The sequence below is a fragment of the Phocoena phocoena genome, chromosome 21, assembly GCF_963924675.1.
Source record: "Phocoena phocoena chromosome 21, mPhoPho1.1, whole genome shotgun sequence".
In the NCBI taxonomy this organism is placed as follows: domain Eukaryota; kingdom Metazoa; phylum Chordata; class Mammalia; order Artiodactyla; family Phocoenidae; genus Phocoena; species Phocoena phocoena.
In genome coordinates, this window is record NC_089239.1 from 27,595,009 (window position 1) to 27,614,094 (window position 19,086).

General features: G+C 40.8%; 1 protein-coding gene across 1 annotated transcript in view; it reads right to left on the reverse strand.

The window, feature by feature from the left end:
* Nucleotides 1–19,086, reverse strand: part of CSMD1 (CUB and Sushi multiple domains 1) — a 1,433,388-nt gene that overhangs the window by 879,915 nt on the left and 534,387 nt on the right. Inside the window, exon 4 of the mRNA XM_065899861.1 lies at nucleotides 7,448–7,642. Coding sequence (XP_065755933.1) covers nucleotides 7,448–7,642 — 195 coding nt within the window. The remainder of the gene's footprint in view (nucleotides 1–7,447; nucleotides 7,643–19,086) is intronic.

The window sequence follows — 19,086 nt, forward strand, 5'->3', positions numbered from 1 at the left end:
ACTCCACTATAGCTAATTAGCCTCTTCTTCAAAGTTTCCCATCATCTTCGTTCATTAGATCCCAATATCATTTCTTCCCAAAGTAAGATAGTATCTGAAACGAGATTCCTTTTGAGAAATCTTTTTGGATTACTGGAGAGCTAGGCTCACCGTGATCTTCTGCTTAAAAGTAAAAGTAAAACTAGGCTTCTCCTTTCTGATACTATTCAGCTCAAATCTGTTTCAGCAATAGCCGAGAAGTTAAAGGGGAGAATTCCAATCAGAGAATGGCATATGTGTGTGTATTTCAGACCCATTTTCTTATGAGTCCTTATCATAAAACTACAACTGTATACTGAACCCTACATCGTAAGTGAAAGTGACATGTACTCACAGCACCAGAAGGCTGCATACATTAACGATTGTTGCGGATAGAAAAAAAGAAAACTAAAATTCTTCTGCTTGCTAAGTCTGAGCTGTCTGAAACAGCAGATACTAGCATACATAGCTAACGAGAACATGCAGCTAGTTCACCTTGAGAAATGATTTAACTGTGAAATACACGTCAGGTTTTAAAGACTCGGGGAAAAGTGCAAACTACTTCATTAATGTTTTATACTGACTATGTGTAGAAATGGCCATCTTTGGACTATGCTGGGTTAAGAAAATGCATTCTTAAAATTAAATGCACCTGTTCCTTTTTACTCTCTCGATGTAGTTATTAGGAAATTTTAATTACATAATTGGCTCCCACTTGTGGGTTGCGTTATATTTCTAGCGAACGGCACTGATCTAAATACTGAGGAACTGGGAGTTTTTCTTGGTTAGGTGTGTGGCAGCTGGACAGCCCCGAGCCCCTGCCTGAATGATGACGGTTACTGCCCCCTACCAGCTCCATCACACAGAAGAAGGATGCTCTGGGCTACAACCTAGCTAATTCCGAACATCTTTGGCTTTTCCCCATGCTGTATGTTATCCTTCTACTCCAAAAGATTATGAATATAGTATCTTCCCTCAAATAATGTTTCACTTGTGGATGCTTTTTTAAAGACCTGTTTTTTTTTTTTCTCTCTCTCTCTTTTTTGACATATGCCTGGAAAACTTATTACTTTTCTAGTTTGGAATACTTCTTTTCAAGCAGAAGCCAATAATATGCTTAAAATAATGAAACGATGCTTTAACAATTCTGGGAGGAAATGGTTTCCACGTATAATTCGATACTCAGCTAGACTGTCCAAAATACGATGCAATCTGGTTTACGTTAGAAGAATGTCAGTGACCTTCAGGAAGAAGAACAGAGCTCATTCCCAGCAATAATTCAAATAAGTGTAAAGTAGATGATGTCTGGATTATTGGGATGAAACATAAGTTTTATAAATCAACAAGGGGAAAAAAATAATTCAGAAATTTAGGACAAATAGAAGGCAGTCACGGCAACAGGCCAGCCACTTACCAAATCTACTTTTTCTTCTTCCTTTTCGTTCGAGCTTTCCTTGCAGTTAAGGACGCCCACACGACTGAGTCTAACCAGTGCAATATACGTGTGTGAGGCCTGCCCATAACAACCCCAGGCTCTTTCCTCCCTCTGCCAATGGATGGAGACAAAGCTGCCAACCCTGACTGAAAGCCAGACACAAAAGTCCCCAAATCACCGCTCAATCAAAACCAACCCCAGTCAGAAATACTCATTTGGGGTTTAACACGCAGAGCAGACAATAGTAACATTGGAGCCTGCTAATGTTACATTAACTAAACAAGCAGAATGAGAAAGTCGTGGTCCAAATGTGGGGGAAAAAAGTAATCGTGGCGTTATTATGAATAATTGAGGCGAAGAAAGAACTCATCTGATCTGAACTCTCTTGGAGTGGCACAGGGATGATGATGTTGGAACAGTATGTATGCAGTTGTGATAACACGAATGTTGTTTATTGCTATCCAGCCTTCAGACAAATTAAGAAGGACTTAATTACGAGCGTAGAATAAAACGTACGTGTTCACAACTTTGATACTGCAAAAGTGCTATTACAGCTGAGAGAACATAGAGGAAGGAAAGTATTAGAACATTTACTGGAAAGAGCAGAGGCAGTGATAGTCACACCTTATACAGTGGACAGGCGGAAGATGCTGCCAAAAGTGAAAGAAATAAGATATAAACGGTCAAGTGCATTATTCAGATTTATAATGTTTAGAAATCTAAATTAAATTGGAAGAAACAAGACATGGTGAATGGAGTGATAAAATTACAGTAACACTCATTGCAAGATGTCAATTTAAAAAGTTTTAACTTGATAAAGCAAGAAAGAACAGTATAAGCATATATAAGATAATAATGACAAAAATGGTTAAATTTTATTGAAATGTCTACAGCCTAAGAGTATGGGTGTTTCAACAGGATGTTCCTTTTCACTATAATCCCTTCAGTATTATTAAATTTTTAAATTATATACAAATGCTACTTAATCAAATTTAGTAACAGTAGAATGATAAAATCAGAAGGACAGCTGTCTTGCTACAAAGTTCAAGTCATAAGCCAACATATGTCAACACAATTGAAGTTTTAGTTCCTCACCTTCAAAACAAGACTACTATTACTTTCCCTGCATACATCTCAAGGTGATTTGAGGTATACACAGGATCATACATTTGTGGGTTTCAGCATATTTACAAATTGACATTGCATACATATGATTTTTAGATGCCTTTCTATGGTAGTTCATATGAGTCGTGCACATAATGTTAATACAGGCTAATCTATGAAGCGTAGAATATACAAAAATAAGTTATTTAGGACAGCCTGTGAATGGGAATGTCCAGAGCTATGACTTTAGGGATCTCAGCTCTGCAGCGGCTGCTAAGAATTATTTTCTGAAGCATACTTGGCAAATACAAAGTGCTCCATCATTGAAAGAATTAAGGCATATCAGAAGGTAATGTTTGGGGAAGGGGGAGCAGGCATCTCTGGCTGAGGAGACTAGTGTTTGCTTAGAGCTGGCTTATTTCAGGCGGCATATGCCTGATGCAGCCATCCTATCATCTTTCCAGAGCGTAAAGGAGCCTAGCCTTTTCCAGGACCAGAGATACAGCTCATGTCCCCAAACGTATATACATTTCCTATGTGATTATATCCATGGAATAAGACAGTTGACGTAAGATCACACTAATGCTTTCAAAAATGAGATCCAGAATTGGAGAGCTGCAGTGGACGGAAATGCTCACTGAAGGGACCAAAGGGAGATGGTTTCAGAACAACTTCCCCACCTAATGGTGGACTAATGTGAGGACAGGACCACTTCTCCCTGGGGATTTCTCCACATCAGACAACAGGTTTCTTACGAAGGAGCATTTTCCAAATGCAGCTCCTGACCTACTTCCTTTCTGCCTTCTCGGACAATCTTATCACAAATCTGGAGACAAGGACCCACCATGCGAATTTTCCATTCAAGGAGAATACCTTCTCTTTTGGATTTCATATGCTATGGCCCTCTATTATCCTGGAGCTCAAAGTCATTTATGATCATTCCTGGACCGTGACATTATAGTCTTTGTGATTTAGTAATAGAATAGGGGAAACATAAATTAAGAAGGCATTTAAATTCTGAGTTGGGAGCATATGTCATTGAGTAGATCTAGTTTTTTTTTCTTTTCTTTTCCCCTTTTTATGTTTCTCCTCTAAATACACACCACACTTGCAAATACAGAAACAGTACATCTTTGTAAAGATCAGAAGGGACAATAGGAGCAATGTGCAATAATGAAGGGAGATGAAGGAAGATACAGACACTTAGGTGAAAACTCAAGGATAAATGAGGAAGACAGAAACACACCTCCGGAAGGAGACAATCTGCACGCTCATCCGTGAAAGAAGTCAGTGTGATGCTGGTCTCCTGTTTAAGGGAATCAGTTTTAAGTAAATCTGGCTGACCTCCCACTTCATTATGCACTGACTTTATTAAATATATGGCTATATCCTTTTTCTTTAAAGAGCACCACGTGACTCTAGAAATGATACATTTAAGTGTCATTGTTCAGGTTAAATACTGCCACTTGGAGTTACAATGTAAAATTGTCAACACTAGGAAAAGGTCATTGCAAAGAGATTCAGCGGTGTTACTGTTAGCAGTACTTTAAGATGACTGCTCAAGCAATTCCTGGAACAAAATATCTAGGATGTTGGGGAAGCAGAAAATATACTCATTTCAGTTTTTAAAATGATCTAAGTCCATATCGCTGAAATTAATTTATCCCCTCTAGATATGCCACATCTACACATTTATAAGAATTCGATTATCGACTTTTTTCTTTATGATCCAGTTATCCAAAATCAATGACAAAACTGTTTTGTATCCTTCAAATCTGTTACATAAAAGAATTATATCAAATTTAATGCCCTTTGAAATGTTACTATCCCAAGCACTGAAATAAGCATACATTTCATAATCTATAATATAGAAGAAAAGATAAATATTATGATAAAAGCGTCTTGATATGGTTTGAATTTAATAAATTGGTGACAACATAGGAAAGATTATGAGCTGACTGTTACATCAACTTTGACTTTGTAAGTTTTATAATTGTGAAATTTGTAAAGACCCTTCAATTCAGAAGAAAATGCTTGGGGAGGTATGAGTAAAACAGAAACTGGCATAGTTACTGTTAATATTTATTTTTGCACTTTCCAGTTTATAATAACTCCTCATTTGATGCCCAGCATACTTCCACTCCTCTATTAAATGTTTGAATGGGGGATTAGGTACAGCATTAGGGGTAAATAGCTATGGATTTGGCTAATTTTAAGGTAGAAGCAAGGACATAGTCACACAGTTTTTATGACTGTAAATTATGTCCTGGGGGGTTACAAACTAGTTGAGAAAATGCTGAAGACATAAGGTTAAAATATAAAATAGCAACAAAATAAATGCTCAAGACAAAAGGACTTGGGTTTTCTTAAAGAATTTAAAAAGGGGTTGCAATGGTTAAAAAAAAGGTGACTAAAATTTGGGCTTAAGTGTGAACTTGACAACTAAGTAAGATTTATGGCTTTAACGGAGATGAAAGGGAAAACTTCCTAACAGGAAAAAATGAGTGACAGTTTGGATTTAGGCATGGAGCGGTGAGCTGGTTAAGGAACTCTTTGGGAAGAAACCCTGCTTTGTAGAGTTTGCTGATTTCTGGTGTCAATACTCCCACCGTGGAGGGGATGCCAAGCTAACAGCTTGGTGTGAGGAACACAGCACTTGGGGGAGACGCACACAGCTGGCTTTTGGGAAGTCAGACCAAGCAAAGCATCGCGTGCAGACAAAAGGATAACATCTGTGTCTGGGAACACTAACAGATGAAAGGGGACAAGTCAGTTCAGACGAGGTGATGGAGCACGGGGACAGCATTTTCAAGGGTTTGCACTTAATTCTCTTTGAGTCACTGACATGGTCTGGCTGAGAGAGCACAGGTGATGATGAAGACGTGTGTGTTGGGAGCGGGACTAAGGAGGAGAGTGTAGGATGAAGGCTGAGATTCTGGATGTGGCACTTATTTCACCAACTTGAAGCTGGTCTGGGTGAGAAGAAAACACAACTGGAACGGGACAGCTGGAGTGGGAAAGGGGAGACGTGAAAGACAGTCTGACAGAATAAAAGGGGCAAGCAGGGCAAAGTGGAGAGAGTGACTGCAACGTTTCCACGGAGTGAATATCAGATACACAGTGGTAGAAATAGGGAAACAAGAATATATTTAGGATATCCAAGTGACAGCGTCCTTAAACAGTATCACTTAGTTGAGGGAATCAGTGAAAAGACAAGGGAAGGGACACAGAAATCTGGATTTTGAGGACACCACTATTTTGACAATAGAAGATGTAAAATAATTAATAGCACTAAGGAAAAAAAAGAAGAGAGATACAATAGACCTGAGGAACGTGCAAGAAAATGAGCATTTCAGGAGGAGTAACGGATGCGTGTGGTAGAAAATAGCCATAGCAGGAATTTCTCTAGGACACAGGGATGCTTTGAAGATGTTGGATCTGACCTCTGGTAATTACCAGCTGGAATACCTTGAACAAGTTATGTTTCCCATCTAACCCTCAGATGCCTCGTGTGTAAAATACTTCTTTAATAAAATACCTACTGTGAAGATTACACATGAAAAAGTAATGCCTGCTCATAACAAGCAATCAATATGTGCTAGTTACCAGCTGCAGTATTAATGGCAGTAGTAGTACTAGTACTAGTACTAATACCAGTTGTAGTAATAGTAGTAGCAGCAGCAGCAGCAACATGCCATAACTAAGATAAGTAGCGTTGGGAAGATCTCATGAGACTGCAACACGTAACAGAGATAACAAAAAAAGTAGAAAAGTATTCATTAGATAGCATAGACGAAAAGATAAACAGACTGATGAGAAAAACACATTTTGATATGAGGACTTAAGCTAAGACTGTGGATTTGCCTGGTTACATACATGAATAAAAAGTTGGACATGGGTTCTTGTAATAAACTATAATGGAAATTAATTGAAAAAAAGAATACAGATACATCCATATATATAGGTATAACCAAATCACTTTGCTGTATACCTGAAACTAACACAATATTGTAAATCAACTATACTTCGATAAAAAAAATTCAGACATGGGTTTGTGTCTTAACTCATCATATGCTATCTTTTGGAACCTTTTGAAAATTAAAATTGTGCTTCTTTACCCGTTAAATGAGTGTGAGTATTTATTATCTCAGTGGGGTTTTGTGAGAATTCAGCGATACGATTCAGGTAAAGCACTTAGCACATTTTCTGAATTACATTAAGACCTCAATAAATGTAAGCCACACTTTTACATTTGAAACCATAAAGTGAGTTTTTTCTTAGGAAAGTCAAAACCTAAGAGTCAAAGCATGCCCTTTCCTAAAGTTACTGGATCAGGAAAATAATGTCACAGAAAAGACTAAAAATCACAAGGCTTCCAGAAAACTGATTCTCATCTTGCAACAAATGACAACAAGGAACACTTGCACTGGTGCAATCCCTTATGGTCTATCTCCAAAGCCCGAGAGTGCTGAAAGAGTCTTCCAACGGTATAATTTAATTATCAAGGGGTAGCTGCCATTTTTAATGAGAAAAAGGTACAAAAGGAAACTTCAAAGCAAGGAGGCCATAAATGTGTGCATTAAATCTTAGAATGCTATGACAGTAAGTGATAAAAATATGTAGAAGTCCACAAGGTTTGAGAAACAGGATGAAGAAAAATTTGGATGTTTAAGGAACATATCTAAATTTGTTATTGACTTCACAGGGTGCAGCCATGGTTTCTTAGGTTACGTACAATATTGCTTTAGGGAACAGAATGAGCTGACATGGGAAGACCCAGCGTGATGTGTCTTGCTTTCGTTAAGTGGAAACTTTTCCAATGTCAATTCCAAAGCCATTTGCTGAGTCCAGGTGTCAGCTCATCACACACCCTCCCTGTACAGCACCTACCTCTGCAAAACGGGGCTGGGAAGTCCCACGATGCTCCATTCCCAGGGCTGACGATGCAAGTCAGAATGGCGTGACCTTCCAAGATGTAGCCAGAGAGACAGCTATACCGGATCTTGTCTCCTATGTTGAATCTTGTTCCGTGGAGAACTCCTTTCAGTATTTCTCCAGGATTTCCACATGTGTGGCTGGGTAAAACTATTGGGAGAAAAAAAGAGGAGAAAGAAATATAAGTTAAAGGAAGATTTTCTACTGAGATCAATTTATATCACAAGACATGGACCACTTTTGAACTACTGAAGTTAGCAAATCTAGGACAAAAATTATCTTAATTTTGTCGAAAAATTAAACAGAGAAATGGATTTGTGTTTTGTAAAATCTGTAATTTAGTACTTCTGTAAAGAAATATTTAAAAAGTTTAAATAAGTGGATTTTGTTAAGAGGGGAAGATACAGTTCTGCTTAGATTCAGTGTTCTAAATGACATCTAGATTATTTTTTTAATTATGAAATTCTACAGTCCCACATAGTTAGAAATCAGATAATACAGCTGAATATAGATATCTGAAAAAATAACAGAAATACAGCTTGAATGAATATCCATGCCATATTTTTCCTTATTCCTCCAGGACCAGTACTGCCTGATACACACCAGTAGTAAGTGTTCAATCAATGTTTGATGGATACAACTGAATTAAATAATAAATTAAAACTGTCATTTGCTAATCTATCGGACTTTTACAAAAATTGTACCACTATTCTATTCCAAGCCATCTGTAAGGCTCTATGCGTTTGGAGTGTCTGATTCGCAACAAAGTTTTTTTATTTTTTATTTATTTTTTTGTGGTACGCGGGCCTCTCACTGTTGTGGCCTCTCCCGTCGCGGAGCACAGGCTCCGGACGCGCAGGCTCAGCGGCCATGGCTCACGGGCCCAGCCGCTCCGCGGCATGTGATATCTTCCCGGACCGGGGCACGAACCCACGTCCCCTGCATCGGCAGGCGGACTCCCAACCACTGCGCCACCAGGGAAGCCCCACAACAAAGTTTTAACTATCAGTTTTGACAAGGCAAGTACTGTCTCACTTGCATTTCAGTGAGATAGCCTTGATTATGGTCTTTCTTGGCCTCCTCACTTTTCATATTGATAGGCTTCTCTGTCTAATTCAACTGCCTTGAAACCTAAGGGACACGATGCCGTTTCACACTCATAGAACGTACTTTTGAACTTAATTGAGGCACCATTAAGTTGAATAGACGAAGTTGATGATTGTCGGCTACTGTCTCCATATTTCTGGTTTAAATTTAATATATCATCAGTAAGTTAGCTGCTATTATGTAGAATTCAAATACACCAAGGATCCTACCATTTAAAAAAGAAATGATTTTCCAAAAAAAAGTATTTCCAAATGAACAAAATTATTCTATTTCTGTATCCAATTTTTTGAATTGGTATAGGGGTACATTTTGTTATATATGTATAATACAGAGCACTTTTTCTTTGTTTGTAAACAGAGAGATAAATAGACATTTCCCAGTGAACAGGGAGGGAATTTCAGTGATTTCCAAGATTAATATTTTCGTATTAAATACATACAAACTAAACTATATAGAAACACTGAGAAAACAAATACTACAATTTAGATGTTTAATATTACTGACATGTTTATGAAATCACTATATAGTCACAGTTTGCTCAGTTCTAGTTTTTAGAAAATAATTTCTGAAAACAGTCTACAAAAACCTGTTTGATAACATAATAGAAAATAATTCAGTATAATCTATAATCATCTATGGGTCTTTTATAAAAAAGAAATTCTGTTTTTAATTCCACATTCACCATCCCTAAGGCAATAAATCTGTTTTTTAAATGCTGTTTAAAAACATTTTTAACTGTCTGGAATTTAACTGTCTATGATTTCCTAAGGTAGAAAACTTTCAATTCTATCTTGGAGAATCACTTTATTTTATGACCCGGGATGCCCAACAGCCAGCCTGAGCTAGGGACCTTATAATCAGAGACAGACGTGAGACATGCGCTGAATTTCTATCATCAACAGAGAGAGAAAAACAGATGGGGTTGGGGGGGAATATGTGAATATGAATGCTTTTGGTGTTTTTCTTCCTTGTCCAGAATGAAAATTTTGATTTCAACCAACCTTATAATTTAGGAAAATAATGTTAATGTGAACAATGTCAGCAAGAGAATAGAAGTAACTGAGGATGATTTAAAACATTTACTTCTAGTTGCAAACACGAAAATGCAAACACGCACATAATACTACAAAGGCATCAGCCATTTCATTAAGACATTATCAAAATATCTTGTTTTCTTTTTTTTTTTTTTTCCGGTATGTGGGCCTCTCACTGTTGTGGCCTCTCCCGTTGCAGAGAACAGGCTCCGGATGTGCAGGCTCAGCGGTCATGGCTCACGGGCCCAGCCGCTCCGCGGCATGTGGGATCTTCCCAGACCGGGGCACGAACCTGTGTCCCCTGCATCGGCAGGCGGACTCTCAACCACTGCGCCACCAGGGAAGCCCTCAAAATATCTTAAATTGTGAAAAATGGGCAAAAATGATTATAGGTCTACACAAAGATTTATGACTCAGACACACACAAAAAAATGCCAAGACATGAAAATCCAGTGGCTGGACAAGACTAATTTAAAATAAACTCAACCCCACTGTCACTTCTGCCATTTTTATTTGAACCAACTTTTCAACCAGTTTCCCCGAAGATGGTGACGGTCTCTTGGTGTCTCCCAGAGCAATGAGGACACATTATTTAGTAAATACTTATTGAATTGACTTGGACTCTACCGTTAGTTTGCTTTAATCATTCCTTGAAGTAATGTGCACTCTTTCTCATCGATGCTTCAAGAAATTCCTATTAGGGTGATGGCAATCAGGCACCCAGTGCAGACACTTGTGGATGTGAAAGAATGTTGAAAGGAGCTCTGGGCACACTGCTTTCCTCTCACGGCTGGTTTCCACCCATCAGACCCCACGAAGCCAAGTTTGTACACTCAGGGCTTGAAACCTAGGCTGTCATTCCAATTAGGCTCACTGAAAATCCCTCTATAACACTTCTGCTCTGGCAAGTGCAAATGGTCACAATTCAATGACTTAATTAGGCTATCACATCAAACCTTTGACCCGACTGTTTCAGTCATTAAATGGATGCCATGTCAAATCCCTTTCCAGAAGAAAAGTGGAAACATGATACTAAAATAAAATATGTCACTAATATTCATCATGAAATGGGACAAAAGGCTGGTGGACAGAAGTCTGAAATTCATCAGAGGAAGGGCAGCATTTTTAACAGGATGTACACAATTAATGAAATTTCATTAGGCAAGTGCATTTGGAAGCTGGCTCCCCGGAGGGTGAATGTCAGACTATTTGTTTACACTTGGCCTTTCCAGGAGTTTCACTGCAGCTTAAGGAAATAAAACCTCAAACACCCACCTGACATACACCCCTGGAAATAAAACCAACGATGAGTGATGTATTTGTCCACAGACTGCCCTCCGCTCCCTCCTGAAACCTTTGGGAAGGATTAGAACAATCCACCGTATTCATCTTCCGGAATGCTTTGAAAGCTAGATTTTCAAATGTTGAAACCTGACATTTATTCTCTGTCCTTACTCTGAATCGTGGCCGTTTGGTGGGACAAGAAGATGCAGAGACAGCAGTTACGTGACAAGAGCAAGGAGGATTTCTTAGGAGCGGGGGAGAAATTTAATGCCATCCACTTCCAAAGTCTCTTTCTCCACGTGAAGAACAACATTTCGGGAGATATGCTGTGTAGATGCCAGAAAAGTTACAGGATCTGGATGAGAAGAACTCAAAGAGGAAGTGTTTTAAGTATAAGGAGTTTTAAGTATACTTCAAGGTGGGAAGTGGTAAGGTTTGGCTAAATTAAAACAGAAAGATTGGGCCTCCCTGGTGGCGCAGTGGTTGAGAGTCCACCTGCCGACACAGGGGACACGGGTTCGTGCCCCGGTCCGGGAAGATCCCACATGCCGCGGAGCGGCTGGGCCCATGAGCCATGGCCGCTGAGCCTGCGCATCCGGAGCCTGTGCTCCACAACGGGAGACGCCACAACAGTGAGAGGCCGGCGTACCGCAAAAACAAAAAAAAAAGAGAAAGATCATTTTTAAATGAAGGATGTAGGAGTGACAAGTGGCTACAGAAAAGTACCCGGCACAGTGGGTTATGTGGATCAGTATCAGACAGACTTGTGTTTCTCCTCCAGAAACAGACGGTATAATGTTGGACAAATTACTTAAATTTCAGTCTCTATGTCTTGACAAGGGGAATTAAAGATAAAACCTAGCAACAGGGTGTGCTGTGACACATGTATGAGGTAACGCAGATTCAACAGTTAGCAGGGAACATGGAAGAGAATAAGTGCTCAATATATATTAGCAATTTCAAATTTATTTTCCCAGTTTTAAAGCACCACGTGGACTTTATGGAAATCACACAAATGTAAAAGTATGCAGCGGTTCTGATATATACCAATTTTAGAAGCAATAAAACTAGAAAGAGTCTGCTAGAGTCTATATTGTCATTAAAATAAGAACATAGTCATTAAAATAAGACCATTGTCATTAAAAAGGGAAGCAAAGGAGAAAGACATTCCGGTTTTTAGCCATATTAATTCAACTTCATTATTCCTGCTCTAATGTAATAATAATTAGTAACACTTATATAGCAGGTGCTATTAGCTAGACACTGTTTCAAGTGGTTTATATATGTTAACAGTATATATGAAGTCAGTGCCATTATTATCCCCCTTTTAGAGAGGAAGAAACTGTGGCACAGAGAGGTTAAGCAACTTTCTCATGGTCACACAGCTGGCAAGTATTGGTGATAGGATTTGCATATGGTGGATCCAGCATTTCTGCCCTTCAGCACTATAATAAACTTTCTTATGAAACTGTTGTCTACATCAAAAGAAATAAAGATAATAAAATGCCATTAAATCTGTCATGTTCTCAATAGAGCTTTGTTTGATATAGTAAAAGGAATATAAGGATTTGGGAGAGTTACAATGTTTCCTCAGGGAAAACTGAAGGCAAAATTATTACATGGCTTTTTAAAAATAAGTTTCAAGCTCTCAGGTAAATTTTCAGAATGGGAGAAAGGAGTCAGGAGGGACTGCGTAACAAAGTTAACACAAGAAAATGACAAGTTGGCAGAGGGACTTGAAATCTTAGAGGCTGGATTTTCAAAAGATTTTGAATGGCAGTTGTAAGACATTATAATCTTATAAGAAGTGAGAACACAAAAATGCCCGTTGGAAAATGATTTTGACTGTGTGAACTGAGTTTTGGGGAGCGTAAAGCATGTATGGCCAGGTGACCCCTGGGATGAGCTTACTGGTCTTACGCTTTAATTTTTCTGGTTGACCTTTCATTGGTTTATATCTTGAAGTGTAAGGGAGACACTGTTTTCACATCACTAACCTGGATCTGTGAGCAGCTGAACCTTTACCACCCCAAACAACGCAGGTATCAATTCAGATATAAATGACGGTAAATCTATGATCAAGGAACTAAATGGCAAATCAAGAGTTAACTACTGAGGAAGAAATAGCAACAAGAGGAAGAGTTTATGATGGTGACCCAGGAAAATAGGATGTGTGAATATGGCCACAGATGCAGACTAGCAGGTTCAGTTGTGAACGTGAGTATGCTCTTTGTTTTTAAGCCTGTTCACCATCTAGGGTGTACCCTAGAGTTACAAGAAAATAGGTGACCACCAGAAAAGTTCCTAAGTTTTCTGATTTACAGAGTAACAATGGAGGGAAGAAAAAAAGAAAAATAATTGGGACCCCAGATGTAAATCGTCTGGAATACCCAAAGTTAATGGGGGAGGAGGGAATAATGATTAAACAAAATAGAAAAATGGCCAAAAAGTTAAGATCAAGACCAAACAGAGCCTAGGGGTCCAGCTGAGAAGCAATCGTGGAAGAATGGATGCCTGGTAAAATCAACGGCTGAAAATTAAGCGTACGTGATTGACATACAAAAAGGAGCACAGCAACAAGAAATAACAGCAGGTGAACTTTTCAATTATCACTGAATTGCTGAAGAGAAAATTGCGTGTACGTTAATTTTCTCAGGTAAATTTACCTATACTTCCACCACAAGGTAGATCCCCAATGCTTTCATTAATGACTTATAAGCAGATATACAATTTTTTTTTTTTTGCGGTACGCGGGCCTCTCACTGTTGTGGCCTCTCCCGTCGCGGAGCACAGGCTCTGGACGCGCAAGCTCAGCGGCCATGGCTCACGGGCCCAGCCACTCCGCGGCATGTGGGATCTTCCCGGACCGGGGCACGAACCCGTGTCCCCTGCATCGGCAGGCGGACTCTCAACCACTGCGCCAGGGAAGCCCAGATATACAATTTTTTATGACCATCTTTCTTCTTCTCAAAAGTGAACTTTACACTCAATAAATGGATGTTCAGTTGATTACAAGTTGCTCAATATTTATATAATGATGAGGTAAGAGTATTTCTAAAAATTGAAAAGGACATTGAAACAAACATGACCACAAGCCCTGGTAGATATCAAATTAATGAGAGCAAAGAAGCCAGCAACCACGTAGAAACTGATCAAAATGACCTGTGCCCCATGCTAAATAATGCTTCTGTTTACTCTCTAATTCATGATATCCATATAACAAGGACAGTAAGACCCATTCCAAAGGTTAAATGTTACATTAAATACCACTAGGGATGGTTAACAAAATTGAATTCAATTGATTCTAGAAAACAATTCTAAACTTTCTGAGTCACAGTTCATTTATTAATTCAAATTTTTAAAAATCTCACTATAACACTTCTTCTATGGGCTAAGTTACAGTATCAGGTATTGGATTTACCTTCCTGCTTTAATGAAGTTTAAAAAAAATCAAAATTTATTTTTTTTAAATGGCTCTCAAAGCACTGGACATCAGTCAGTGTTGGAACAGGACCCTTGAGAGATGGGAATTAAATGAGAATCCCTAAAATTTCTCCAGCTTATTTCTTGGAGAGAGTTAGGGACCAAAGGCACAGGGAGTAGAAACCCAGGTTGAGTCTGACAGTCTCCCTGAGTTGAGACAGAGATGAGAGCCCCCGCGTGTCAGAGAAGTTCAATTTCACAGGAGGAAGAGAGTTCCAGAGACCTACAGAGGGCCCCTCTTGAATATTGGGTGAATTCTTACTAATGCAAGTACGGAAAGAAACGACCCAAGGCTAGTGAAAGAATTACCGAGGGATTAGAAGCAAAAGTGCCCAGGATGCTTGCAGGGCTGAGAAGAATACCTTTCCCAACAGGGAGAACAAAAACCTCCATCATTTCACTGGACACAAGTTAGTGTACTGAGAAGGCTTTAAGCTCAGCAGTGGGGAAAACACACTCTAGAGTGAATGCTGCCTGCGTCACGCATCAGAAACCTCACAAGCAACAGGATCAGAGTAGGGTGAGGCTAGTGAGGGGCCTTGCATGGAGAATCTGCGGGGCTCTCACTACCTGGGTTATTCAACTGTAGGATCATCCCTGGCACAGCCCGAGAGTGAACGCCCACTTAAACTTTCACCCGAGGTTCCTAACTTGACTCACTCCTCATGCAGCCTGAAGAAGCAGTACCTGTAAGGATCAAACTGTTCCAAGAACTTGAACTACATCCAAAAATCTTTTGGGGAATACAAAAATATCCAACACCCTCCCAATTAAGAGTCACGATATCTGGTATCCAATCAAGCATGCCAACAGGCAAGACGATAAAATCCATAATGGGGAAAAAGAAGAAAAAACTAGCCAGAAATGACACCGATGGCTGAATTAGTAGACAACAGCATTAAAATGGTTATAATAATTGTATTCTATGTCTTGAAGAAGGTAAAGATCAAACAGGTTAACTAGACACGTGGGGGGGAAAAGACAGAGATTATTAGATTGGATTTTAAAAAGGCAGTGATACACTGATGCCAAGAAACATACTTTAAAGACACAAAGCAACAAAAGTAAAATGAGAAATATTAATCAAAAGAACACTTAAGTTGCTATATTAACATCACACAGTTGTTTTTTTTTTTTTTCCGGTACGCGGGCCTCTCACTGCTGTGGCCTCTCCCAATGCGGAGCACAGGCTCCGGACGCGCAGGCTCAGGGGCCATGGCACACGGGCCCAGCCGCTCTGCGGCATGTGGGATCCTCCCAGACCAGGGCACGAACCCGTGTCCCCTGCATCGGCAGGCGGACTCTCAACCACTGCGCCACCAGGGAAGCCCCATTACACAGTTTTAATGCAAAATAATATAACCAAGGATAAAGAGGGTTATCTCACAATGTTAAAAGGGTGGACATAGCAATCCTATGTTGATTGTTAACCCTAAAAGGGGCTCAGCTTGATTTACCTGCAGTCATGTCTCTGAGGGTGGTGACCCCTCCAGAGGGAGGGATCAGGAAACTTCATTCTCCAGGTGATGCTACAGGCTTGAGCAACAGGAAGCCTCCCTTCATCTAGGCCTCAATCGCAGAGCTACAGCCTAGTTCCCTGGGACGCCGACCCTTGACACGGGGGTTGGGTGCACGCACTTTACCTGGTGGGGCTGGGGGAGGAGAGGCAGCAGGGCTGGGCAGAGAAAGGTACTGAGCTGTAGGGCAGTCATGACAAAGCCTCAGACCATCCTCCAGGGAGCTCTGGATCTGGGTTGGTTTCCGGATTGTCTCAACTTGGGGTGAGGCCATAGCCCTTCCAGCAGACTACCCAGTTATGAGCTGAGGCTCCCCCCACAAACACACACACGGACAGGTGTAACGTTAGACGCAGCAGCTCCCTCTGGCCAGGATCAATTCCGGAGATGGTCTTAAGCAAGTGTTTCCAGCTGCCAAACTCCGGCACCCCACACCTTCTGGCCCTGACCCACCTCTCCAGGGGCCCACTGGCATCGCTAGAAAGGCCACACCCTTTCTTGTCCACTACCTTCTCACCTTCTCTGTTATTGCCACATGGTACCCTGAATGCAAAGCTTTCTGGTAACAGCTTTTCTTGTAAACCTGAAGGTTTAGGTATATTCCAGGAAATTAAAAAAAAAAAAAAAAAACACCTCCGTGAACTACATATTAAATAGGACTAGTTTCAGATCCCACAGGGAAGTAAAAAATACAAACAAACAAACAGAGTTAAACCTTTCATTGCAATGAGGAGGCCTGGGGACAATCAAACTCACCTGGAGGCTGCTGGGGAGAGGTTCTGCCCCTCCCCCAGGGTATGAGGACACTGAAATCAGCACGAAGCAGTTACAGAAGAGGGGTCTGCACCCTCAGCGCCCCAAGAATGAGGAACGGGACAAAAGGCAGAGGAGGGGTTTGTCACCGGCAAAGCCCGTTAATAACTACCGCCAGTGGGCCCCTGGAGAGGTGGGTCAGGGCCAGAAGGTGTGGGGTGCCGGGTTTGGGAGGCGGGGGGACCGTGGGCGAGCAGCTTGGCACTAAGGATCTCACGAGCAAGAAGGAAGATGAAGACTCTTATTTTTTCCAACTATTCTAAAGGAAGAGCATCGTTGCAGGGGTAGGCAGAACAAAAAGCTTATCAGCTGTGCATGATATGAGCAGATCGAAGGTTTCGAGGACACTATAATTTAAAATAGCGCCCCCTTAGTGCCAATCAATGGAAAGCGCTAGCAGCAGGTGGAGATCACTAGCTTGGAGCCATCCGACAGGCTCCTGATGCTGGAGTCCAAATGCCGAGCTGAACACGATGGGAGGAGAGCCGGGCCCAAGCAGAGCCAGGGCCCCCAGGACACGGGTGCAGTCATGGCTCCAACAGGGGGCAGATTTTTTAGAATGAAACAAACTCAAGAATATTCATGCTATTAGTGGTGACTTAGGAAAAGAGCAAATTACTTTTAGGAAGAGAGTTATAGCAGAAATAATTTTAAAGAGACAACACAGTACTCAAAGCAATAACTATAAGATTCAAAGACTAAAATAAAACATGAGAACACAAGTGACCTATAAAATACAAAGATCAAATTACCCGCAGAGGTAATTTTCAGTCATTACAAGAGATGGCGTTTCCACACCCTGACCACGCACTGTTTCTTTCAGGCTCTTGGCACTGCTTGATTGGTTTTTTATTTTTGTTTTTGTTTTTTTGCTGTTCGCGGGCCTCTCACTGTTGTGGCCGTTCCCGTTGCAGAGCACAGGCTTCGGACGCGCAGGCTCAGCGGCCATGGCTCACGGGCCCAGCCGCTCCGCAGCATGTGGGATCTTCCCGGACCGGGGCACGAACCGGTGTCCCCTGCATCGGCAGGCGGACGCTCAACCACTGCGCCACCAGGGAAGCCCGTTTTTTTTTTTAACATTAGGATATTTATGCCTATATTCATGTACATGTACACAACACATACACCCACACGTGTGTCTTACGAAGTGCACAGAAAAATATACGTCTGAGTAATTCAAATCAAGTCCATACATTAGATCCCTGTACACGGAAGTAGATATAATTTAAAATAATGGTTTTAGAATTTCATTTAGATACATAGCATAGGTTTCATAGCGATTAAAAGCACTTCTTTTAATTTTAACATACATTTGTACAGAAAAAAATGAAAGTTTAACGATTTCTAAAAGTCATATGGCTTTATCTATTATTTCCAATTAATAAATTCTTGGCTGTCACTCAGTCTAACCTGATTGACTTTTTCTTCTGTGGGAGCCTGCACCTACCTTCTAAAAATAGTCTTAAATTAAAGCTATGGACATAAGCAGTTTCAGTTTACCAGGCATTGGTATATTACTAATTTATGATTTTCATATTCATTTGAACTTAAAAGCTTTTTCCCTGATTGAATTCATATAAAGAGCTCAAGCTTTATTAAAAAGAAAGTCTTTTGGAAAAGGTTAAAGCATGCTTCTTTGTCACGTTCTCTCTCTCTCTCTCTCTCTCTCTCTCGCTCGCTCTCTCGCTCTCTCGCTCTTGCGCGCTCTCTCTCTCTCTCTCTCTCTCTCTCTCTCTCTCTCTCGCTCTCGCTCTCCCTCGCTCTCACTCACACACACACACACCCCTCTTCAATATCCCTCCGGCTATCCCTTCTCCTGTGCATTTTTCCATCCATTTCCGGCACCACGGAAAGGGACCTTTCTACAACACAGTCAGGTCAGGCCCGCCCCTACCGAGAGCCTTCCTACTGAAGTCAGAATAGAACCCAGACCCCTTAGTAGGTGCTGCAACAGCCACGTGGCCCAGCCCCTCGCTACTTCTCTGACCATAACTCCTAAACCCCCCGCTGTGCTTCCGCCTCACAGGTCTTCCCCAAGGTTCTTGAAGAGGATGCACAGCACCCCCCCTCCTCTGAGCCCGCACAAGCTTTATGACCTCTGCTCAGATTACTGCCCCCTCCACCCCTCCCCAGACCTTTACGTGATTTTTCTTATCCTTCGCGTCTCAGCTTGATCACCATCATTTTTCAAAGCTCTCTCGTTCAGCTGACCTAAAAGAACTCTGTTCTAGCCTCTTAGTATTTTCTCGCGTGTCATGTTTTAGTTTCTTCCCATCACTACTACAATTTTAAATGGTTTCATTTGCTTGCTTACTGGTCTCTATTCCACCCCAGAATTGCGTTGAAGGAGAGAAGG